Source organism: Phyllostomus hastatus, unplaced genomic scaffold, assembly GCF_019186645.2.
Source record: "Phyllostomus hastatus isolate PE091 unplaced genomic scaffold, TTU_PhHast_1.1 phas_contig_137, whole genome shotgun sequence".
NCBI lineage: Eukaryota > Metazoa > Chordata > Mammalia > Chiroptera > Phyllostomidae > Phyllostomus > Phyllostomus hastatus.
In genome coordinates this window covers 2,426,630-2,447,279 of record NW_025333583.1, presented here as the reverse complement: position 1 = coordinate 2,447,279, position 20,650 = coordinate 2,426,630, and the positions used below count along the sequence as shown (strand labels likewise).

The 20,650-nt window shown below is 47.6% G+C and overlaps 1 protein-coding gene across 4 annotated transcripts in view; it reads right to left on the bottom strand.

Annotated features, from left to right (window-relative positions):
- Positions 1 to 20,650, bottom strand: part of LOC123828626 (collagen alpha-4(IV) chain-like) — a 123,110-nt gene that overhangs the window by 21,184 nt on the left and 81,276 nt on the right. For all 4 annotated transcript variants that reach the window (XM_045853711.1, XM_045853721.1, XM_045853712.1 and 1 more), the window contains exons 36-44: positions 17,701 to 17,808; positions 16,980 to 17,087; positions 10,621 to 10,692; positions 9,322 to 9,450; positions 9,114 to 9,227; positions 7,763 to 7,918; positions 5,524 to 5,631; positions 4,126 to 4,134; positions 1,340 to 1,465 (exon numbers count right to left, since the gene is read on the bottom strand). In XM_045853711.1, coding sequence (XP_045709667.1) covers positions 1,340 to 1,465; positions 4,126 to 4,134; positions 5,524 to 5,631; positions 7,763 to 7,918; positions 9,114 to 9,227; positions 9,322 to 9,450; positions 10,621 to 10,692; positions 16,980 to 17,087; positions 17,701 to 17,808 — 930 coding nt within the window. The remainder of the gene's footprint in view (positions 1 to 1,339; positions 1,466 to 4,125; positions 4,135 to 5,523; positions 5,632 to 7,762; positions 7,919 to 9,113; positions 9,228 to 9,321; positions 9,451 to 10,620; positions 10,693 to 16,979; positions 17,088 to 17,700; positions 17,809 to 20,650) is intronic.

The window sequence follows — 20,650 nt, the reverse complement described above, 5'->3', positions numbered from 1 at the left end:
AGGTCGGAGACCCTGGAGGGGAGAAAAACATACCTCCCTCTCTGGAACTGCCCGCACCTGGTTCGTAGTCTGTGGCGAAGAGAGGGAATCTGGAAGTGTTCACTGAACTGAATTTGCAGAACCCCATTGCAGGCTTACCTCTTCTGCTTCAAAGTTATTTTTTTTAATAAGGGGGAAGTGGGGGGTAGGGGGGCCCAGCTCTCAATACCACCAGGCAGCTTGGTTTGAAAGTCAGGTTGACTGATGAGTTGTCCTGCCTGACTGAGGGCCTGGGCCACGCACTGAGAGCCGAAGCGAGAGGTGGTAAGCCGGTTCCCAGGGCTCGGCGGCTGTAGCAGAACGCTGCTAGAGTGGACACCCAGTTAACTGCGCGAGCAAACACAGGCGCGTGCAGCAAGCGCCCACGACAGCCCCTGTACTTGGAGGAAGGCTCCAGAGCTGTTGTGGACACCACCCACGGACCGCTCCCACTCCATCCGGGGGGACATCGCCCTGCGTGGGCTGGGGGAAACACGGGCAAAGCAGGCAGTGCGAAATTCCTACTTCCAATTGCTGTGTTCCTAAACCAACAGGAGCTATTATTACCACAGCTGCTGGGTCGGAGGGGAAAATGGGAGAGGGAATGGCCTGGGGCCTCTTAGGGTAATTGGCACGCTGGTGCCTTAGAATCAGGGGCGCCGTCAGTTGGCCTGAGAAGATGATCAGTAACTGCCAGATGACCAGCCCGGGACTCCCTCATTGCTTTGTGAATTTCCCAATGCAGCGGACATACAAGGACACAAATGAAATGATTTGGAGGACACCTTTTAAAGGAATGGTTTCGTTTGAATATTCAAATAAGGATCCTGCCACCCTGACAAGGACTGAGCCATCCTCAAATCAATTAGAGGAACAATGCAGTTATTGCTGTAATTTAGAGTGACCTTCCCTGGACCCCCCTCTCTCCCCGCACCAAGGATTCACCCCCTCCTCCCTTCTCCTAGGCGATGTCTGCTCCAGGGAGCCCCGATTCCGTTGTCTTTCATTCCAAATCAAGTCGACAGCTGTTAATGACTGAATAAAGCATCTACTCCGTTGTGCTAAAAGGTTTCAAAACCTCATGTCCAAGACCCGCCCAAGTATAAAAGATTTAAGTAGAATCTCCACATAAAAAATGAAAAGGACGTGTCCATCCAATTACTGCATCATTAAACCTTCAGGAGAAAATTTTCATTCATCCTCACTAGTCGCTTAGGCTCCCCCACCCCCCGCCCCCTCCAAAAAAACCCTGCTGAGATTTTCACTTCAGCGACATGCATATGACGCAAATGCGTATGAGCAATCGGCGTCCAGCTCGTACCTGCTCCTGGAGGGCCTCTCATTCCAGGGAGCCCCATGGCTCCTTCTGGTCCTCTTGGGCCTGGCACCCCAGGGAGCCCCGGGATGCGGGGGCAGGCATCCAGATCTGCAGGCGGCCCCGGTTCACCTGAAATTGGAATCACCACTGGTGTGATGGATCCGAGTGCTCACCAACAAGCTCTTTCTGCCACCGCAGGTTAGACGGGCTCCGGACACGACACTCACGTGTTGTCGAGAGTGTTGGACCCACCTAAGGTCCAGGAAGGGGGTGGGACTTTATTCCCTTCGGTGCATGAAAAACTTCCAGAAAGCATTTGGTTGAATAAATGACTGACTGAACGAGTAACTGAGTAAGTGCATGGGAGCTCAGAGAAAGCAAAAGAGGAACATGAAATAGTGAAGGCTGGTCGAGTCAGCAATAACTTGGTGACCTCCACAGGGTTTCTGATCTGTGGGCCACGTTTTCCTGGAGAGCTAGCCACAGGTGGTGTTGCACGAGGCACTAGTGAGCTCTTAACTCTCAGCGTAATGTGTCTCTAATTCACTGCTCTACTTGGCAGCCAGCGTGGCGAGGGGGAGGTCCATAGTGCTTGTTACTCAAAGAGAGCCTCTCAGGGTGGGGAGAGGCACTCAAGGATGCCTTTTAACGTTGAGCGCATGTTGGAATCATCCAAGGCAGTTACAAAAAATACGGATTCCTGTGTCCAGGCCCAGAAATACTGGTTGAACTGGGATAAAAGATGGCCTGGCAGCACCCAGCTGGGGGGCTTTGCAAAACCATGGGTGCTGGGGCCCATCTAGATGTATTAAGCAGGAGTTTCTGGGTGGGGCCAGGCATCAGTAATTTCTCCCCAGAGAACTCCTGCGCCGGCCAGGACTGAGAAGCACTGGGGGAAGCTGCCGTTCTGACGTCAGCACATCAGAATCATCGGGCCACTTCCTTACAGACCAGAGGATGGATCCAGCGAGCCTGGGCCACCCCAACTTCTGTGCCTCTAATACCTTCCCAGTGAAGCTGATGGCACCCATCTGGGGATCTCATTTTGTGAATGACTGCTCTAAAGGTTTGAAATGTTTTTCTCCTTGGTGACATTCACGTCTTTAAGGCATTCTTTCTAAAGCTTCATTCAGTCACCCTGCAAGCCATCCGCAAGGAAGAAGAAGTAGTAACTCTACCCAATAATGGTAACAGCAACAGGTATGGAATGCTTTATCGCACAGGCGCAGCAGGCCCCGCGTGCAGGGCTTTACAGTTAAACGCTCCTGGCCAGCCTGTGAGTCTGCGCTGCTGGTGCTAGAACGTCACAGGAAAGAAACTCAGGCTCAGGTAAACGAGTGACGCATCTAAGCTAACAGGTGGCAGAGGCTAGATTGGAATCCAAGGTGTTCTGGCTCCAAACTGGTGGTCTAACTGCCACACCATGTTGCATGAAGAACTCTTCACATCTGTGCGATAAATGCTAAGAAATGCAACCTATCTTAAAGGATACCACTCATAAGTTATGGTTTTCTTAAAAGTCATACAAATGTGCAAACTTATTTGAAAAACAACATGATAAAGCAGCAAGAAAATTCAAGAAAATGTGGCCACAGACGCAACGTTTTAGTCTACACCATGGTTAATATGCTTGTGCAGATTGCACTTGAACCCTGTGAGGACTTGGGAATTTAGCCTCTTGTGAAGTATTGTATGAAACCACAGCAACACAAAGTTGGACATATTTCTGTTGTACGGACAGCTTAATGTGAAACTTGGCTCTCCCAGTCTAGGCAACTTGGGAGACATGCAATGACTTTCCTGTTCTCCCTGAGTCACTTCATGAACTGTGGACGTTGTCCACCAGTGGGGAAGGAGTGGAGGAAGCAGGTGAGGGAAGGGGTGGGCATTTGTCTGGCACTTCAGATCTAGGGTTCAGATCTATCACCCTCAAATGAGGTGATACATGTAGTCACAGACAGACGGCAGAAGACTGAAGTGAAACCTCATTCAATAAATGACTGTCATTTTAAAACATCAACATTTAAAATAGCAGGATTTTTTAAAATCATGATTTTGCTTTTCATTACTTTTTAATAAACCAGTAGCTGAAAGAAAGGGACCAAAGCATCTACTATAATAACACAGGGCATCTGTATTCAGGGCCACTTACATTTGGGCTAATAACAGATGTGGGAAAAGAAGAAATACAAGCATTCGCAGCTTTTCTTCTCTTCTTTTAAGAAACTTTTTTTGTTCGCTTTGAAAATGCCAAGACACAAAATAATATGCTGCTTTTGCAGCATGGAGGATTAAACAAACACTCAGTTGAAAAGAATAATGGCATTTTCATTTTCACACACACGGAAATTTCCTCCCTGAAGACGGACTTCCGCTGCAGCCCCTTGCTGGGTATTGAGGACCCATCTTTTCACGTTGTTGATGGCACTTAATTTAGGGCTGTCCTATGCCTTTATGTTGCAGCATTTACAGAAGAAGCTTACACTGGGGTGTACGGCGGCGCTCGGCAGAGAAAGCACTCACGCACGGCGCCTGAATTGAAACTATGTGAGCGGAGCAGCCACAGTGCCTTGACAACCTGCAATGAGGCTCAGCATCAGGACAGTGTAATAAGGAGTTACTATATCGGTAACGGGGAAGCAACGGCACAAACACCAAATATAACGACAGGACCCCCTGCGCAAAAAAATGTAATAAAGTTTAACTCACACATGCAGTGAAAAGGGGAAGCATAGAAATGACTGAAAACCAGATCGAGAGGAAATTATTCGCGTCGTAGGAACGCTTACCTCTGGAACCTGGAGAGATCCGAAGCAAAACCAGGACACGTGACGATTTCCATACGGTGGAGAGAGATTTTAAATTGTGAATGAGCGGAGGTAGGTGGGTTTGGAGGGGGTGGAGGAGGGGTAGGAAGAAAAAACAACTGTAATTGAACAATAAAATAATTTTTTAAAAAATTAAAAAAAATTGTGAGTGAGGACACACATGAAATGGATTGAAAATGTAAATCGTAATTTGAGGACAGCGCCTACAACAGCATCTTACTGACATAAAAAGTCTACATGACGTTCCTGGCAGGAACAGCTATGGTTTATTAACAGAGAGATTCCATGTCCAGAAAAACCTGAAGTGAAACTCTCCCGTGCAATGTAACATTCGAGCTGACTTTTTAAGGCAAACATACCCAAGCCTCATGGATGCATAAATTCTATCCATGTAAAGTCTTCTGGAAATTCCATATTAATTTGCCAAAGTTTATAGGTTAGGCAAAGAACGGAACCATGATATGAATCAAAGTATAAACTCTTTGCCGTGTTGCACCACAACCCACCACAGAGCAGCGCAATTTATTTATTCTTTGCACTAGAGAGCTAAGTCGGGAGACTGGAAAATATTCTGAACTGACATCACATCGCCATGATATTGACTCAGGATCTCGAAGGATATCGCTTCTGCCGATCTCAAATACACATGCCTGTGTGCCCTTTCAACTATTCCTCGGCTTATTTTGATGTTACGGTGAAAATGTGTTGTCTATGAGGTTTAAATTAAATAGCCTTTAGGCTTCATAGGAATTACTGTACTTTCCAGAAAACATTAAATAAAATGCCTCACAAAACCATTGGGAATTCCAGGATAGGAACTGAATATACAATCCTCACCTATCAATAATCAAATCAGTCTCTGCCTCTTGTGTGAGGGAATACAGACTTACTCATCTCTGAAGCACTATATGTAAAATCGACTCCTGATGTTCAAACCTGCATTTTTAAATAATAAATAATCATCCCCAGCTGGCATAGCTCAGTGGATTGAGCACGGGCTGCGAACCAAAGTGTCGCAGGTTCGATTCCCAGTCAGGGCACGTGCCTGGGTTGCAGGCCACAGCCCCCAGCAACCGCACATTTATGTTCCTCTCTCTCTCTCTTTCTCCCTCCCTTCTCTCTCTAAAAATAAATGAATAAAATCTTTTAAAAAATAATAAATGATCATTCACCAAACACGAGACTTTGTAGTGCAGTCTGTAGTAAAATAACCTTCACATGAAAAGAACTGAACACATTAGAAAAGGTGTGGTGACTTCAGAAGAATTACTTTCTGGAAAATGACTGTCAGAGTTAAGCATCTGCCCCAAGTGCCCTGCTGGGCTGCCAGGTGGAGATGCCTCAGCATGAGAAACTCACCTGGCGGCCCAGGGGGCCCTTGTCTGCCTGGAGGGCCAGGTAAACCCTTGTCTCCAGGTGCCCCAGGACGTCCGTGTGGCCCCGGCGGCCCCGGGAATCCCATCGGTCCTGAAAGGAACAAACGAGAAACAAGGGCAGCAGAATGGAGGGATACCGGGGTGAGGACAGTTGGAGGCACTGGATTTGGAAGCGCTCGCCAAGAAAATGCAGGGCAAGGCTGGCCTCAGGGTCGAGAGGAGTCTCTCACTTTTTCAAAGGCAGAGCTGAGAACTGCCTTTGTCTGAAGGAAACACCGGAGTCTGCCACAGGGACTCAGGAGGATGGTTCCGTGATCAAGACAAAACTTACTCAGCATGCCTAGCCCTGCAGTCCTGAACTTGCTCTGGAGGCAGGCAAAGGGCATGGGGGGAGGTAACATTAGGGGAGATGCTGTGCTCTCTTGGGAGATACACTCCCAGACCTGAGTCCTGGCCACTCTCTTTCTCAGTCCGTTTCCGCCTCACCAGCCCATCAGTGCCTAGCACATGGTCTCTTCTGCCCCGTCCGCAAAGGCCTGCTCATTCTGCAGAGAGCCCATCAAGCTCACCTCCTCCGGGAAGCCCTCCTGGAATCCCAGCCCAAGTCCACCTGCTTTCTGAGAAGCTCTCACAGAAGGTGTCCCTTTCATCAGGACCCCGATCTCGGTTTATGTTGATGGGCATTTTAGTGTGACTATCAGCCCCCCTCCCATGAAACCCTGCACTTAATGAGGGTAGCGACTCTGCTTAAGTTTGCTCACTACTATATTCCCGTAGGTGCCTCATACGTGTTCGTGAAAATAGATCAACTATTTCTCACTGCGAGAATCTAAAAAGGTAAACCAAGGACACTCCCTTATCCTTCTCACTGTTCAGCACTCTCTGGCCCTTCAGCCTCCTGGGGTGGGAGGTTAGCAGCGGGATCAGATGTTCCGCCAGTACTTCCAAGGCTCTGCATATCCTTTCACAGGTCACTGTTATTCATACACATGCTCGTGATCCCCAGTCGTGATGTTTATTTCAGCTCAGTGTGGGGAGTGCTCATTGTCTGGAGGGACGGCTGGGGAGGAGGCGTGTCTTAGTTGGGGGTGACCACGGTTGTACAGCCAGCCCCCTCTGCCTTGCTCTTGGCGACTAGAGGGCTAGCATGCCTGCTCAGGTCTGGGGCTCCCTGACTGGAAGCCCACATACCTGCAGACACAAGCCGCGTTCTCTAGCACTGACTTCCTGGCTAACAACGGGAAGGAGGGGTGTTGTGTGCTGCTGCTGCCCGGGTTGTTCCGGGCTGCCACCTGCGTCGTGGGCACGGCAGCCTGGAGGTGCTGCTCCCCGCCCCTCCGCCCAGACCTTCTGCCTTAGTTCACCTTTGGTTCGCAACCTCAGGCAGGGTAGTGGTTACTGGGCTGCTGCAAGCTTCAATATTTGCTTCTCTGCTGTACATTTTCCTTATTTATGACATAAGGAATTTAAAGTGGATAACCATTCTTGATACCTTTCCAACGACAACAGAAAGTGTTCGATAAGCCTAGTAATTCTGTGAAGTCCTGGTGACTAAAGTGTCTCCAAATATTAGCCGCTAGGTAAAAAATCAATTAAACATTTTAGCCTTCATGGAGACTCACTCATGACTATAAAAGAGCAAACTCAGCCGTCTGCGACTGAACTGCCCAGCACAGCAGCCACTGCCCACGTGTGTCACTGAACACCTGAAATCAGCAAGTGCACACCCGGCTGTGCTGTAAGTGTAAAGCACACCAGGCTTCCAAGGCGGCAAGAAGGAGTGTCTGATTTGGCACAACCAGCCCTGATTGCCCCATTGATCATTTATATTGATTACATGTTAAAATAGCATTTGAATATATTATGTTCAATGAAAAAGGTCTAAATGTTAATTTCATTCTTCTGTTTTACTTTTTAAAATGTGGCTCCTTCATCTTTTAATTACACAGGTAACTTACCTATAGTTCTACTGTTCATTTTGGTCTAGGAGATTACCAAGTATATTTTTTTTTAAGGGGCTGAAGATGAACTTGTATTTTTGTCTTACTTGTCCAACAGTTCCCCAAACTTGAGGGCTCCTTGGGAAAGTAGAACATTGGAAAAATGTTGCCACTGATTCCACAGAAAATAAGAATTAGCTCACGGTGGTCCAGTACCCCAGACCCTTACGGACAAGGTAACAGGTCTTCTTGTATGACTTAAGGGACAACTGGCACTCATACCTTTCCGGCCGTCTTTGCCGTCACATCCTGGGTAGCCTTTGTGTCCCGGAGGGCCTGCTGGGCCCGGGGGGCCTGGGGGCCCCGGCAGGCCACAGTCACCCGGTTCCCCTGGCACAAGGTCCACGATCCCAGGGAGCCCCGGAGGCCCGGGTGGTCCTGACCACAGGGAGGAAGCAAAAAGATTCTTTCAGTCCAAGACAGATGTGTGTACTGAGAGCTTCTTAAGGAAAGTAATTTAAGGGTGTGCAAGCAAGGGAATTAGAAGAATAAGGGAATCGATAGTGTCAGGAGTGAAACGGAGCAGGTCCCACGGAGCCTGAGAAATGGTGTGAGTGGCCAGTTAGTGGCTGTCAGACAGGACGAACCCAGAAAAGCCCTCCCTCCCTAAAGAGCCGTTCCTTTTGGAAGTATTACATCATGGTTTTTGTCTGCATTGCTGCTCCACTGTTTCAATATGATAGAAAGATGATAGATAGATAGATACATAGATAGATAGATAGACAGACAGATAGACAGACAGAAGAATAAATGGGTGACAGGCTTTTAAGAAAATTTGGCAGATGTGAAAGAAATGTTCACCCAATTAAACACAGCCCTATTTGAAAACAAGTGTCTACCTATGAACATAGAGCTCAGATTTTATTCCGCTAAAACTGTGCTGTTTGAAGCGCTTTTTTTGCAGTACAATAGAATTATGTAACACTGTAACCCCCACCTTTACTAAAACGGTAAGCATTTAGAGACAGCAGGTTTGTGTCTCCCTGTGGGTAAGGAGGAAGATGACTCTGCACGTAGCAAAACACCAGCTGAGCCATACCTTTCCCCGAGTTCCCCGCCCAGTTCTGGGCCAACCCTGTTGGGTTACCACTGCCTTGCTAGACTTTGCCCCTGAGAAGCGATGCGAGGAGCACAACGTGCTGTTAACCACACAGGAAGTGTGCTCGGTTTATGCCAAGCCCGGGTCCTGTCATTGCGCCAGCGGCAGAGGTTTATGGGGAAGGTGCTGGAGACCCATCTGCTGGAGATGTAGGATGAGATTCCTTCCTGCCAGCCATGCTGACCCCTCACGCTCAGCCCCGAGCCAGTGATGGGAAATGCTTACCCTGAGTCAGAGTCTGTACCCAGAGAGAGGTGGTCTGATGGGGAGGAAATGGAAGAGGGGGGGCCCTGAGCTCTGCTCCTGCGTGTGCTCCTGCCCAGCCCACCACTGCCCGCACCCCCACCTTTCAAACTGCCCAAATAATGGGGCTGCTAACGTGCTTCTCCTCTGCTGTTCCCTGGGCCTACCTCCCTACAGAGCTGGTGGCCTCTGGAAAGGGCACCACCAACCTTTGCCAGGAGAGTCCCATACCTTGTGGACCATCAGGGCCAGGAGGTCCTTGATTTCCAGGTGGACCCGGGTCAGGAATGTCACCCGTGGGAGCTCTTCCTGGGGCACCTGCAGGCCCAGGTGGTCCAGGTCTCCCTGAGGATAGACATGTTCACATGTGAGCCTCATTCCAATGGGAAGGCTTTGACTGCATTACTGACAGAGAGAGGTACCACACTCTGCTTCTTACCTGGAGGGCCTGGGGGGCCTTTTTCTCCAAAAAGGCCTGGAGGAGAAATTCCTGGATGCCCGGGGTCTCCTGTCTCCCCTTTCAGCCCAGGCATTCCCATGGGACCAGGTGGGCCCATTTCATGCAAACCTTAATGTGGAAAACAGCATTATCACTGTGTCTTCTCCTCGTTGTCCCTGTCATAGGGGGCTGATCTGGAAGCAGCTGGCTCTGCTGAGACCAACCCAGCTTCAATGGTGACCCAGTGGCTGGGTCACCAGTTACTTCCTTAAGACCCATCACACTGGTCACCATAGGCTTGATTTACTTTGTAATTATTTTCCACATTAAAAACAACAACAACTTGGTGCCAATACCAATCCTCCAGCCTCTACAATGGAAAGAGCGAAAACAAGTAAGATCTGACCATGCGCAATTATGAATAAATCGCTTTAAAATTGAAGGTGGAAACTGACATGTAAATAGAATTATCGTCAAGTTTCACACTGAAAAGACAGAGAGCATCACTGGTTTCTTGGAGAGGACACACATTTTATCAGACTGTTTAGAACAGCCACTAAATGACTCCTAAGTGGCCTGCATTTTACTTCTAGACCCTCCATACTATATAAAGATGCCCAAATCCGCAACGCACAGGTTCAGCCCTCCTCCCACGGTCCCTCAACTCTCTGTGGTCGATTCCAGCCACCTTTTCTGATGCTGAGCTAGTTTTCTGAAAAAGCAATGCAACAAAATTTCATTTAAAATATGAAATTTTTGTGACCGGTGAAGTCCAAGGGCTTTTTCATTTCTATTAAAATACCAAAACAAGCTAAAACATAATTGTCGATAAGTATCTATTTGTTATCTCAAAAAAGAACAGCAATTTTTTAAGGTAATTTGTTTTCACAGCAGGTTATTTGAGAGATGCTGAAAGTACTAATTAGACCCACGTGGTAATATACTTGGCATTACTACACTTAACCCAACAAGTAAAAATCCCAACTATTTATTTGTTCTTCATGTTAACATTTTGAAATCTAGCTCCACCTAAGCAACTATGTGGGGTATTTTTAGTAGAGCGATAACCCTAAAGCAGCATCAACAAAAGGCACTGTTAACCAACCATTTCATCTCACATTGGGTGTTCTCATGTGTCCTCTTTATATAAGGCACCCTCGGCACCACCACGAGTTCCAATGCTGGGCCTCTGAACAAAGCCAGTTTCTTCGTTTCATAATCCAAATCACGGGACATGAGGAAATACCTACCAGAGATGCAGTGATCGCGGGTAAGTCTCTCACAGTGGGTTCCTCTTACCTGAAGCGCCTTTGGTTCCTTTCTGACCCTTTAAACCATGCAAGCCGTTCAGGCCAGGCAGCCCAGAGGGACCTGCAACACATCACAGGCTTGTGACCCCCAGGAGAAGACCCGCCCTTGGACTTCACCGGTCACAACTCGCAGGCCCCTCTCAGAGGAGATGAACAGATTCTCCCGGTGGGAACCACGAGATCTCACCATCTCGACATCATCACCAGGGCCGGACCCTCACTGGTGGCTGCTATTTCATACATTCATTTGATGGACATTTTCTGCCAAGACCTCTTAACATATCCTTTCTTTGGTTTGAATGTGCTGATGTGGGTTTGTAACCATTTCAGGAACATGTTTCTCTCTGACCAAACAGACTAGAATCACTGAACCCTGGTGTGGGCAGTGAGCTCCAGTTTTATGACGATGAAATCGCCCTGGATGGGGAAGGAGGTTGGATGGGAGCACGTGCAGGCTCCCAGGTCCAGGATCCTTCCCTCCACCATGGTCTCCAGATCCTAGTTTCCACAGGATCTGCTCAGGTGGACGACATAAGACAGTCAGGACAGGGGGCGGCTCTGGCGTACTGGGGAGTCCATGCCCTGCCTCGCGTGTTTCCAAGCACTATGCTACTCAGAGAGACAGGCCTGAAGGCCAAGTTTGGCTGCAGCCCTTTCTTTGCCACCCCTTCTTGCAGAGAGCATCGTCCTGGTGCCTCTTTTCAGAAACAAAACTTATTTCATGCCGATCACTGAAAACTTCATTCTCCGTAGTTAGATGTGATGTCATCGACATCTTCATCTTCTTTCAGAATCTTCTGTCAGGCGTCAGCACAGTTCCCTAAGGCGACAGCTACCAACCTGACTGTACTGAAGTCGTCACCGGACACGGAACACACACACACACCTACAGGTTTATCAACATGCAGGGGTGGTCATACTTATAACTGTAAGTATGTGAGACACAGAGTTTATTCTTGTATTATTATGTATTACTTACTGTATTATTTTTCACACAAACAACAGTGAACCTACTCTTGCCCACCTCTATATACATGGACAGGGTCCAGCACAAATAACACCCCTTTTTATTACAAAATCATAGGCATATAATTCTGTACTATAACAGTATCACACTCAAGCACACCATATGACATTCAGATGAAATGCTCAAATGAAAACTGTAAATTGTGACACCCATACTATTACCCTACCAACCACACTCAAGCAGGCGTCACTTGGCCAGACCCTGTAGATGTATATATTTACAATATATTTCTTCAAGCATGTAGCACATTCTGCTGTAACATATAGATGTAGAGATGCACAGGGAGGGGTAGAGGGAAGAGGAGGAGGGACAGAGGAGGAAAGAGGGAAACTGATACAGATCAGCCCCAGGGACTGAGCCCTCTGCCGTGAGCCTCACGCACATCTCAACCCACGAATTCATTTGCAGAAGAACCTTCCCCGCAGCCCCTGGCCAAGCAGCGGCTGTCCATTCTCACCCAAGGCTCTGAGCCCCTCAGTGCACAGCCAGCCACTCAACTCAGCTAAGGGCCACATCCCTTGCAGTTGTGATAACAGCAGCCTCAGCTTACATGGCTAACCCCCATAAAGCCCCCTGGTCTACACCACGATGCCTACCTAGACCCCCGAGATGCCCGTGCTGCAGGCTCATGCTCTACAGCAGTCGTGTCTTTGGGTAACTGGCTTATTTTGGGTAAATTAATTGAGTGCAAGATCAGATCTTATTAGCTTTTCTATGTACCTACTGGACATATCCCCTCGAGACACACAGTAGGTGTTCAGTAAGGGTTTGTTGAACAAACGAATGACTAAACAAATAAGTGACTGAGAAAGTGTGGAATGCAGAGGGCGAGGGATTGAATAGGTGGAGAGAAAGCTATATAAAAAAAGTGGACTATTTCTATTTGATGTCACATCTTTGTGTGACAGATTTATCATAAGATCTGGGGAAGTTAGAGGTATCCATTTGTATATAAATAATACAAGCACTAACTGTTACTCATTCATTAAAGTAAGTCCCCTGTGGACTTATTAGAAAATGGAAGATAGTTGGTTCCATTTTATTATCAGTACTTGAGACAGACAGTTGCTCAATTTTTAAAATCTAAACTTTCGATTGGTGCAAATGAGCCACATTCTCTAGCACACACACAAAAAAGGAATACACCCTTAGTTTCCCTAAAGATCTCTTTGCCTACGGTCTTGACAGTTCTGGTTTAGTCCTGGCTGCTGTGGCTCAGTGGATTGAGTGCCTCTGAACCAAAGGGTTGCCGGTTCGATTCCCAGTCAGGGCACATGTCTGGGTTGCCGGCTAGGTCCCCGGTAGGGGGGGTGCAAGAGACAGCCACACATTGATGTTTCTCTCTTTTTCTCTTTCCCTTCCCCTCTCTCTAAAAATAAATAAATAAAGTCTTTAAAAAACAGCAACAACAAAAAACCAGTTCTGGTTTGGTTTATTTTCCAATCCTCTTCCCTATTTACGAGCCCATGTTCCAAGTCTGCACCAAAAGAACACACAGACCTTCCTCGCCTGCCAAATCTGGATATTTACCGCAATCTATCTGAAGTGATAATAAATTTTAAAACGACTTCGCTATTTCAACGTGTTTTGATCTGCAGCGTGAGCCCCAAGACTGATGGCTTGAGGGAGCCGGCGGGGGGTGGAGGGCCTCAGCTGCTGCCAGCCCGCCATTGTCACGTCCACGCGTCCAGATCCGGGGCTGTCACCGGCCCAGCCCCTGCCATTGTGGAACGGCCCGACCCACGTCTGACCCAATGTTATCTTTCTAAATTGAATGCAGCTACATCTGGGTAGGGCTTTAAGGGCAATTTTCCCTTTCTACGGAAAGCGTTTTACCAAACCCCATCTCTAAATCAGAAAGTTGTTCATGCATAAACTACAGACAGTGCTGATGAGAGGCAATTAGGCTAACAAAGCACAGCCCTTGGTAATGAGGAGTTTTAGTCACCTCCACAGACGCCTTCCTGCTAAAAGGCATCATTTCAGGCTGCGTCACGCGGCTCTCCCAGGCCCGGCTCTCCCCGCAGTGGGAGGATCTAACCTCTGCTCCAGCCTCGATCGGAAGCCTGGCTCCCAGATGGGTGAGCCGAGCGACTCTGTGCCTGGGGCTCCTGTCCAAGGGTGTTTCCTGTCTGTCCCAAAGCCCGAATACACTCCTCTGTCCCCACGGGCCTTGACACAGGTTTGTACTTTGAATGCAGGGACCGGTGTGTCCCTGTTTGTTGGGGACTTTTCAGTCCTAGCAAAGAAGTTCCCTGTCCTCAGACACCCCCTCCGTCTCAGGCACACAGGGACAGCCGGCCTCCCTGACATTACAGCTGATGGGATGGGACCGACAGACCTACGTGACTATCAACAGTGATTGCGCAAAGTTGAAAACTTATCAAAACAGATTTTGAAATGTGGTTTCATTGTTTTTCAATTCAGAAAATACACACGTGCCTACGAAGGGAACACACAAGAGCATGAGCCACGGTCTCCTGACCCAGGGAGCTTTGGTTTCCAAAACGGCCTTCGAAACAGGCACTGAATGAGGCAACGAGGACCTAGAGAGGAACAGCCTCTTACTCGACAGAACAAATAGGCAGTTACCCCAGGACTGGCAAGTGCTGTGGGGCCTGGGGGTGGCGGTGGGGAGCACTCTAGCTGTAACTGGGAGGGAAAGTTTTCTGTGATTTTCAGTCTAGGGAGCATGTTATTTCTTGGCTGATAAAAGACATTCCAAGGTATTTGATTTCTATTTCTTTAATTTTTACTCATGGACTCGAGAGAGAGAAGCATCAGCCTACTGTTTCTTGTAGTTATGCATTCACCGGCTGACTCTGGTACGCGCCCTGACTGGGGATCGAACGTGTAACTCTGGGGCACCGGGACGGCGTGCCAGCCCACCGAGCTACCCGGCAAGGGCCCAAGTTCTATTTGTTATGAAATATTTTACTTGCCACCAACCCAAATCACCAAACCCATATTGTTTAGTCATTGTCACGCTACAGCCTTGTCTTGCGGGCCCCATCACTCCAACCCTGTATGAAAGCCCAACTAGGAAGCCCGAGTGTCTTCTTCGCAGAGGGCGTGTGCACTTGGGAATGTAAATCTAGGAACCGGGCCATTTGCAGCATATGCGTAAGTTAAAGTTTCGATCTGACTGAACCCGAGCAGGACGCAGAGTCCATATGGCCCCGTTCAAGCAGCGCAAACAACTCTGGAGTTCAGCAGCTGGTCTGTTCAAACAAGAAAATTGGGCCCCGTTGACTCATGTAGCGCATACTTCAAATATTTAGTTTCCCAGTTCAAAGTGTTCCTGCTGGAGTGTGGTGCATTTTTATACCAGCACGGTAAAGTACAACAATGGATTTACACGCTCGGCGTTTTAATGTTTCGGACCACACTTCACGGTTTTCTTTCTTTTAAAGACCGGGCAGTTTGCGGTGAAACAGTGCCACCGTGTGGTCAGCAGGGACAAAATCATGATGTGATCAGAGGTTACCTTTCCAGTAATTGTGTTATTTGATCAAATTTGTTAGCTTTTGGGTTCTTAAATAACCTATCACCCTGAAGTTATGGAATAAATTCAAGGAAAGGAAGAGTCAACGATATTAAGTCGATCCTTGTCGTTTTAGTCGGACGGGGGTGTATAGTGTTTTGGCGCCAAGAGACTTGAAAATCCCAGCTATTTTACCGAACGAGGAGGATATGAAGAAACGGAAATGCATGCAGGAGGACTGATTAATCATGGGAAACATTTTCTTTTGGCTCTTTAGCAATTTCGTCTTCCAGACACTCAAAAAAAGTGTTAAGGAACACCCCACCAGGGCTGTAGGGATTGACAGAAACAGGAGGTGGCCACAATAACCAGAGAAACTCTTAAAATAATGCAATTATCTTTTTGCTTGAAGCCTTACATTGATCACAAATCACTGGACTTTGCATTAGTAAAAGTGCAAATGAAGAAGGGGAAAAGCGATAGACAGCAAGATCTCCTGTCTTGGGATGGGGGCTTTCCCCATCATTTGCAGGCACAGCAATACCGGTGTGCCAGCCTTTCAAAATAAAAGGCCTCTCCCTCTGCAGAACTGCCCCAGGTGACACGTCACACTACTGCTTGCTAGGACACCACACGTTGAAAGCTATCCGATGAGTGAAGAGGTGTGAGTGCGGAAAAAGATCACTTGGATTTTCAAAACAGTAGTATGATTAAGCTCAAAGGAAAGGATTCCCAGCTCTTCCAAGGGCAGGCACTTTCTGTTTCACCAAAATTCAGGGCATGTATGAGTCAATACGCAGAAGTGAGCGGGAGGAAAAGGGAAGAAGGAGGAGACAGAGGGGTCTTGGCTACAGAAATCTACCAAGTAGGGCTGGAACCTTCACCTGCTGACTGAGGCGAAGACCTTCATCTTCATAGCTACTAGCTCGGCTGTTCATTCTATTTGTCCATTTCTTCCTTTATTAGTTTATTCATAAATTTAAAAATACCCAGAACCAACCAACAGAGTTATTGGGTATCTACTGAGTGACAAGAATATCAAAATAATCCTTGCTTTTTAAAAAATCACATTCTACTCAGGGAGAAGGACCTCTGAACAAGCAAATGTCATACAATGTAAGTGTTAGGCTAGAGGCACATGCAAAGTACCCATGGAAAATAATTTTTTTTCCTAAAATGAAAGAAATTAACTGAAGAGGAGTAAGTACCATAAGAGGAGGGGAGGAGGGCATGGAGATTTGTTAAAAATAGATTGTACAATTATATCACATGACCTTATATTAACCAGACCTATATTATAACCTGTCTACTATGTTTTTAAAAGCCAAGATATTCAACCAGGAAAAAATGTTTCTTTATCAAACAAAGATAATGAATACTAGTTCCTCCATACTGTCTTATTTTTTGCTCTCCCTTCCACTTATCACAACTGGTAAATACATATTTACACATATAGATTTAATATGTGTCTCTCCTACTACACTGTGAGCTCCACGAAACAGGAACCATGTCTATTTTCTTCAAAATTGTGTCCTCATATCTAGAATCTGGGACATCATAGGAGCGTAGCTCTCTGGGGAGAGAATGAATAAATGGTCCTGGACCTTAGGGAAAACCCTGGGGGAAACGCCCTCAGAAAATGAGACGGTAACAGCGTCCTGTCGGTACAAGATGAACACCACCGGAAGCTCTGGGTGAGGAAGAACAGGAAGGTTCTGGTGACAGCACGGGGAAGAGCCATGGCCCAGACCGGTGTCACTCAGGTGCTGGAAAGGCACCAGGAATTGGCCCTCATGGCCTGGATCTTTCTGATGGGTCAGGCTTCCGTCTGACTTACCTTTTATCCCCGGAAGACCTGGTGGCCCGGGATCCCCGATGAGGCCTCCTGGTCCAGGATCCCCGATTTCTCCTGGAGGTCCCGTTGGCCCGGGCCTCCCTGGATGACCTGAGGATGACAGGGAGGTTTTGCAGACGCCCAGATGATACATGAGTTACACTAACGGGGAAGGGCCTCTATGTTCTCAGTATACGAGGCGCCTGAACCAGGAACACTGTGTTATTTCCTCCGTAGCCCTCCTAACTCTAGGGAGAAATGTACACTTCACCTGGGAGGAGAAAGGTCACTTCTGAGTGATTCAAGTTGTCGATTACAGTTTTAAACTCTCACTTTATTCTGAATTGGCAAGAAGAGGGGCCATTCAAATGTATGTGTAACATGTACCCGCAGTCTAAAGGAGAGGAGAAAGCCAGCACCCTGAATGGCAGGTGAACTAGGACAGGCTAGAAAGGAACGTCTGTCTGTCACACCATCCCTTGTGCCCGGCACCCTGCTGGGCCCTCCACAGGTGCTGACTTAATGTATCCCCAGACCAACCCACTGTGGCAGGGCTCACTCCAACGGACAGGTAAGGAACAGGTAAGTTTTGGTAGCTTCCCCAAAGCGACGGGTCTGGGAAATGGCAGAACCGGCGCTGAATCCAGGGGTAGGTGGAGGCTGGCTGGTTCTGAGACAAGAGACAGGGAAGTGCCCGGGAAGATCCCAGCGTCCTTCCAGGTACCTGGACACCCCTTCGGGCCGGGGAAACCCGGCCGTCCCGGCCGTCCCGGCGGTCCTCTGCGCCCTTCGGCCCCGGCCGCGCCCCTCTCGCCGGGCGCTCCCACGTGCCCTGGGCACAAGAGAATCAAAAGTCCAAGTCATTGCGGGTTGCTCTTCGAGGCCGGGAATCTATAGAACCTCCAACTTCAGCTCTTGCTCTCCTTTTCTGGTCTTTTTTATATTAAATAATTTTTCTATTGAAAGGTAAACATGCAGATAAAGTTAAGAGCAAAACACCTATACTCCCACTGCCTCCCACAATTTTTGTACCCATGCAAAGTGCAAGTAATACCCATAATTCTACATTCTGATTTTTAAAATTTTAACTGAATCATAGTAATTTTCCAAGTTTGTCATCCTTTTTCCTAATTATTGTTTTTAAATGACAGGCTGACAGCTTACTGAGTTCATCTAAATTAAATTGATTAATTCGATTTTTTCCTACTATTGGCCACTCAAGTTTTTTTTTCTCTTTGCCATTATGCGTAATAATTTTTATACATCTTTAATAAATTTTTCCACTATTAAATTATTTCCTTAGGCAAATTCCTAGGAGTAGAATTTCTAGGTAACACAGTATGATATTTTGGATCTTTTTATTCATTGGAAAATGCTGAGGTATTTTAAAGAACATCACAGCCATCATGGAATTCCAGCCCTAAATTCTTCAGGAGGTATGTCAGAAAAACAATATTTTCTTACGTGGTCAAAATAAGAATATCCCAGCCAAGAAAATTAGTAACAACCCTTAATATCATCTAACACTCATTCCATACTGGACTTCCCTCCACGGTCTCCTTAATGTCCTTCCCAGCTGGTGTGCCCAGCCCGGGTTCCACTCCAGAAGCACACGTGACCTCTGGTGGATGTCTCCCTTAAGTCACAGGACACCGCGACAGCCCCTCCCCCAGGACAGTGACTGGTGGAAAAGAACCGTCCGGTGTGCTCTGGTCTTCCAGCACAGACCACTCGGCGCTGGGCTCCTGGCGAGGTTGCCAAAGGGTTTGGATGCGCTTGGCGCCCACTCCCAGCATCCCCGGTCCCCACCCACCGCTCACATCTGCACGTCCCAGAGCAGGGCACGTGCTCCCTGAGGCCTTTCTGGGCTGTCGGCTTATTTTCTTGCTCATCGATAAGGATGAACTAGTCTTCCAGACTTACATTAAATTATACTAGAGAGGATGCTGTTTTCCCATGTGTTTGTTTGTGATGTGTGACTTTAATACACTTCGTATTTTTAGGATAAACTACCAATGTGCTAGAAATAACTGGCTGGATCCACACATACAATATGTGGCTCTGTACTGACAAACCCGTGGGGGGCGTGCTCATCACGTGTTCTAACATTATACGTGAAACAAGCCTAAGTGAGTCTACACCTGTTCCCTGGCCAGTGACGGTCTGTGTTATTTTATTGACCCTGAAAACATGCCTGCAGTACAGGGAAGGCAGCATTACTCTTGCCTCCACTGAAAACACGGTGGTATTAGGAGGCTGGCCCTCACTGTGACAGGGTGCAGCCAAGAGGGGAGCCCCAAATAGGGATCTGTAATAAGATCCAGAAGAGCCTGGAGATAATTGGCTCCACACCACAGGGCACACCTGCCCAGAATCTGGCAGCTGTGGCCAATTGTGAGAGGAGCCAGAAATGGGGCTTCAGAGGAAGATTGGGCGCTGGGATTTAAACCGAGATGCGGCAGCCATTTGAGGGGGGAGAACCATGCGCAGCCCTGCAAGAGAGAACCACACAGCTCTAGCAGAGTGGGGACTCCCGCGGCCCTGAGGGAGAGAACCACGCGGCCTTGACGGAGTGGAGACTCCCATGGTCCGGGGAGAGAGGACCACGTGCCTTTGCCAGAGCAGGGACCCCCGCAGCTTTAGGGGATACGGTGCTCTGGACTGGGCAAAGGGGGAAGGAAGGAAGGGCTGTGTCTGTTTGTGGGTGCTTTAAGGGACTTCAGGATTTTTGGTGAAGACATTAGGTCCCTACTTTAAGTTTATATAGCATTAAATAAACGTTTCCTTTCCTTTTCACAAATCTCTGGCATTGAGAGACGTCTTTCCTCTGGCGACGGACATAACGGACCTGGGGGCTTCTCTCAGTAATAGTATATCGTCCCAGGCCCCCCTTATTTGTTCTGTAACATCACCATCACAGCTGCAGTGAGAACAGAAGTTTTCTTGGGTCACCCGTACTGTATTTTCTCTCCGAATTGCAGGCGGAGGTAGACCCAGATCCAGCCCCATCCTACCTAACCCCTGAGGGGGCCTCTCCTTGGGCTAATTCAAATTCAACACAGCTCTTTCCAGTCGATGGAAGTCACATACTTAGGTAAATCTGAGCAGGTGAATAACATAAAACGTGATTTTCACATTTCAAGCCAAAGCTGTGGCATACAGGAGAGGGGACACTTGAAATGGTGCGAACCACAGGAGACCAGGGAAGTGGGGCCAAGGCAAATTTTCTTGAAAAAATTAGCCTCAGGGTAAAGTAACTCAGATTTATGGTGTTTTAATTAAAACATTAGGTAATATGAAAGGGCTCCATTTTGTACTACTATAGCTTATAAAATCTTACTATCTCCACATCAAGATACAAATATGTGTAGAAAAATCTCTTAATGCTTTCTTTTTAAAAATATATTTTATTGACTATGCTATTACAAGTGTCCCATCCCCCCCCTTTATTTCCCTCTGCCCTGCACACCCTCTCCCACCCATATTCCCCCACTTTAGTTCATGTCCATGGGTCGTACATATAAGTTCTTTGGCTTCTACATTTCTTATACTACTATTAACTTCCCCCTGTCTATTTTCTAACTACCATTTATGATATTTATTCTCTGTACCTTTTCTCTCTTTCTCCCCTTTCCATTCCCCCGCTGATCACCCTCCATGTGATCTCCATTTCT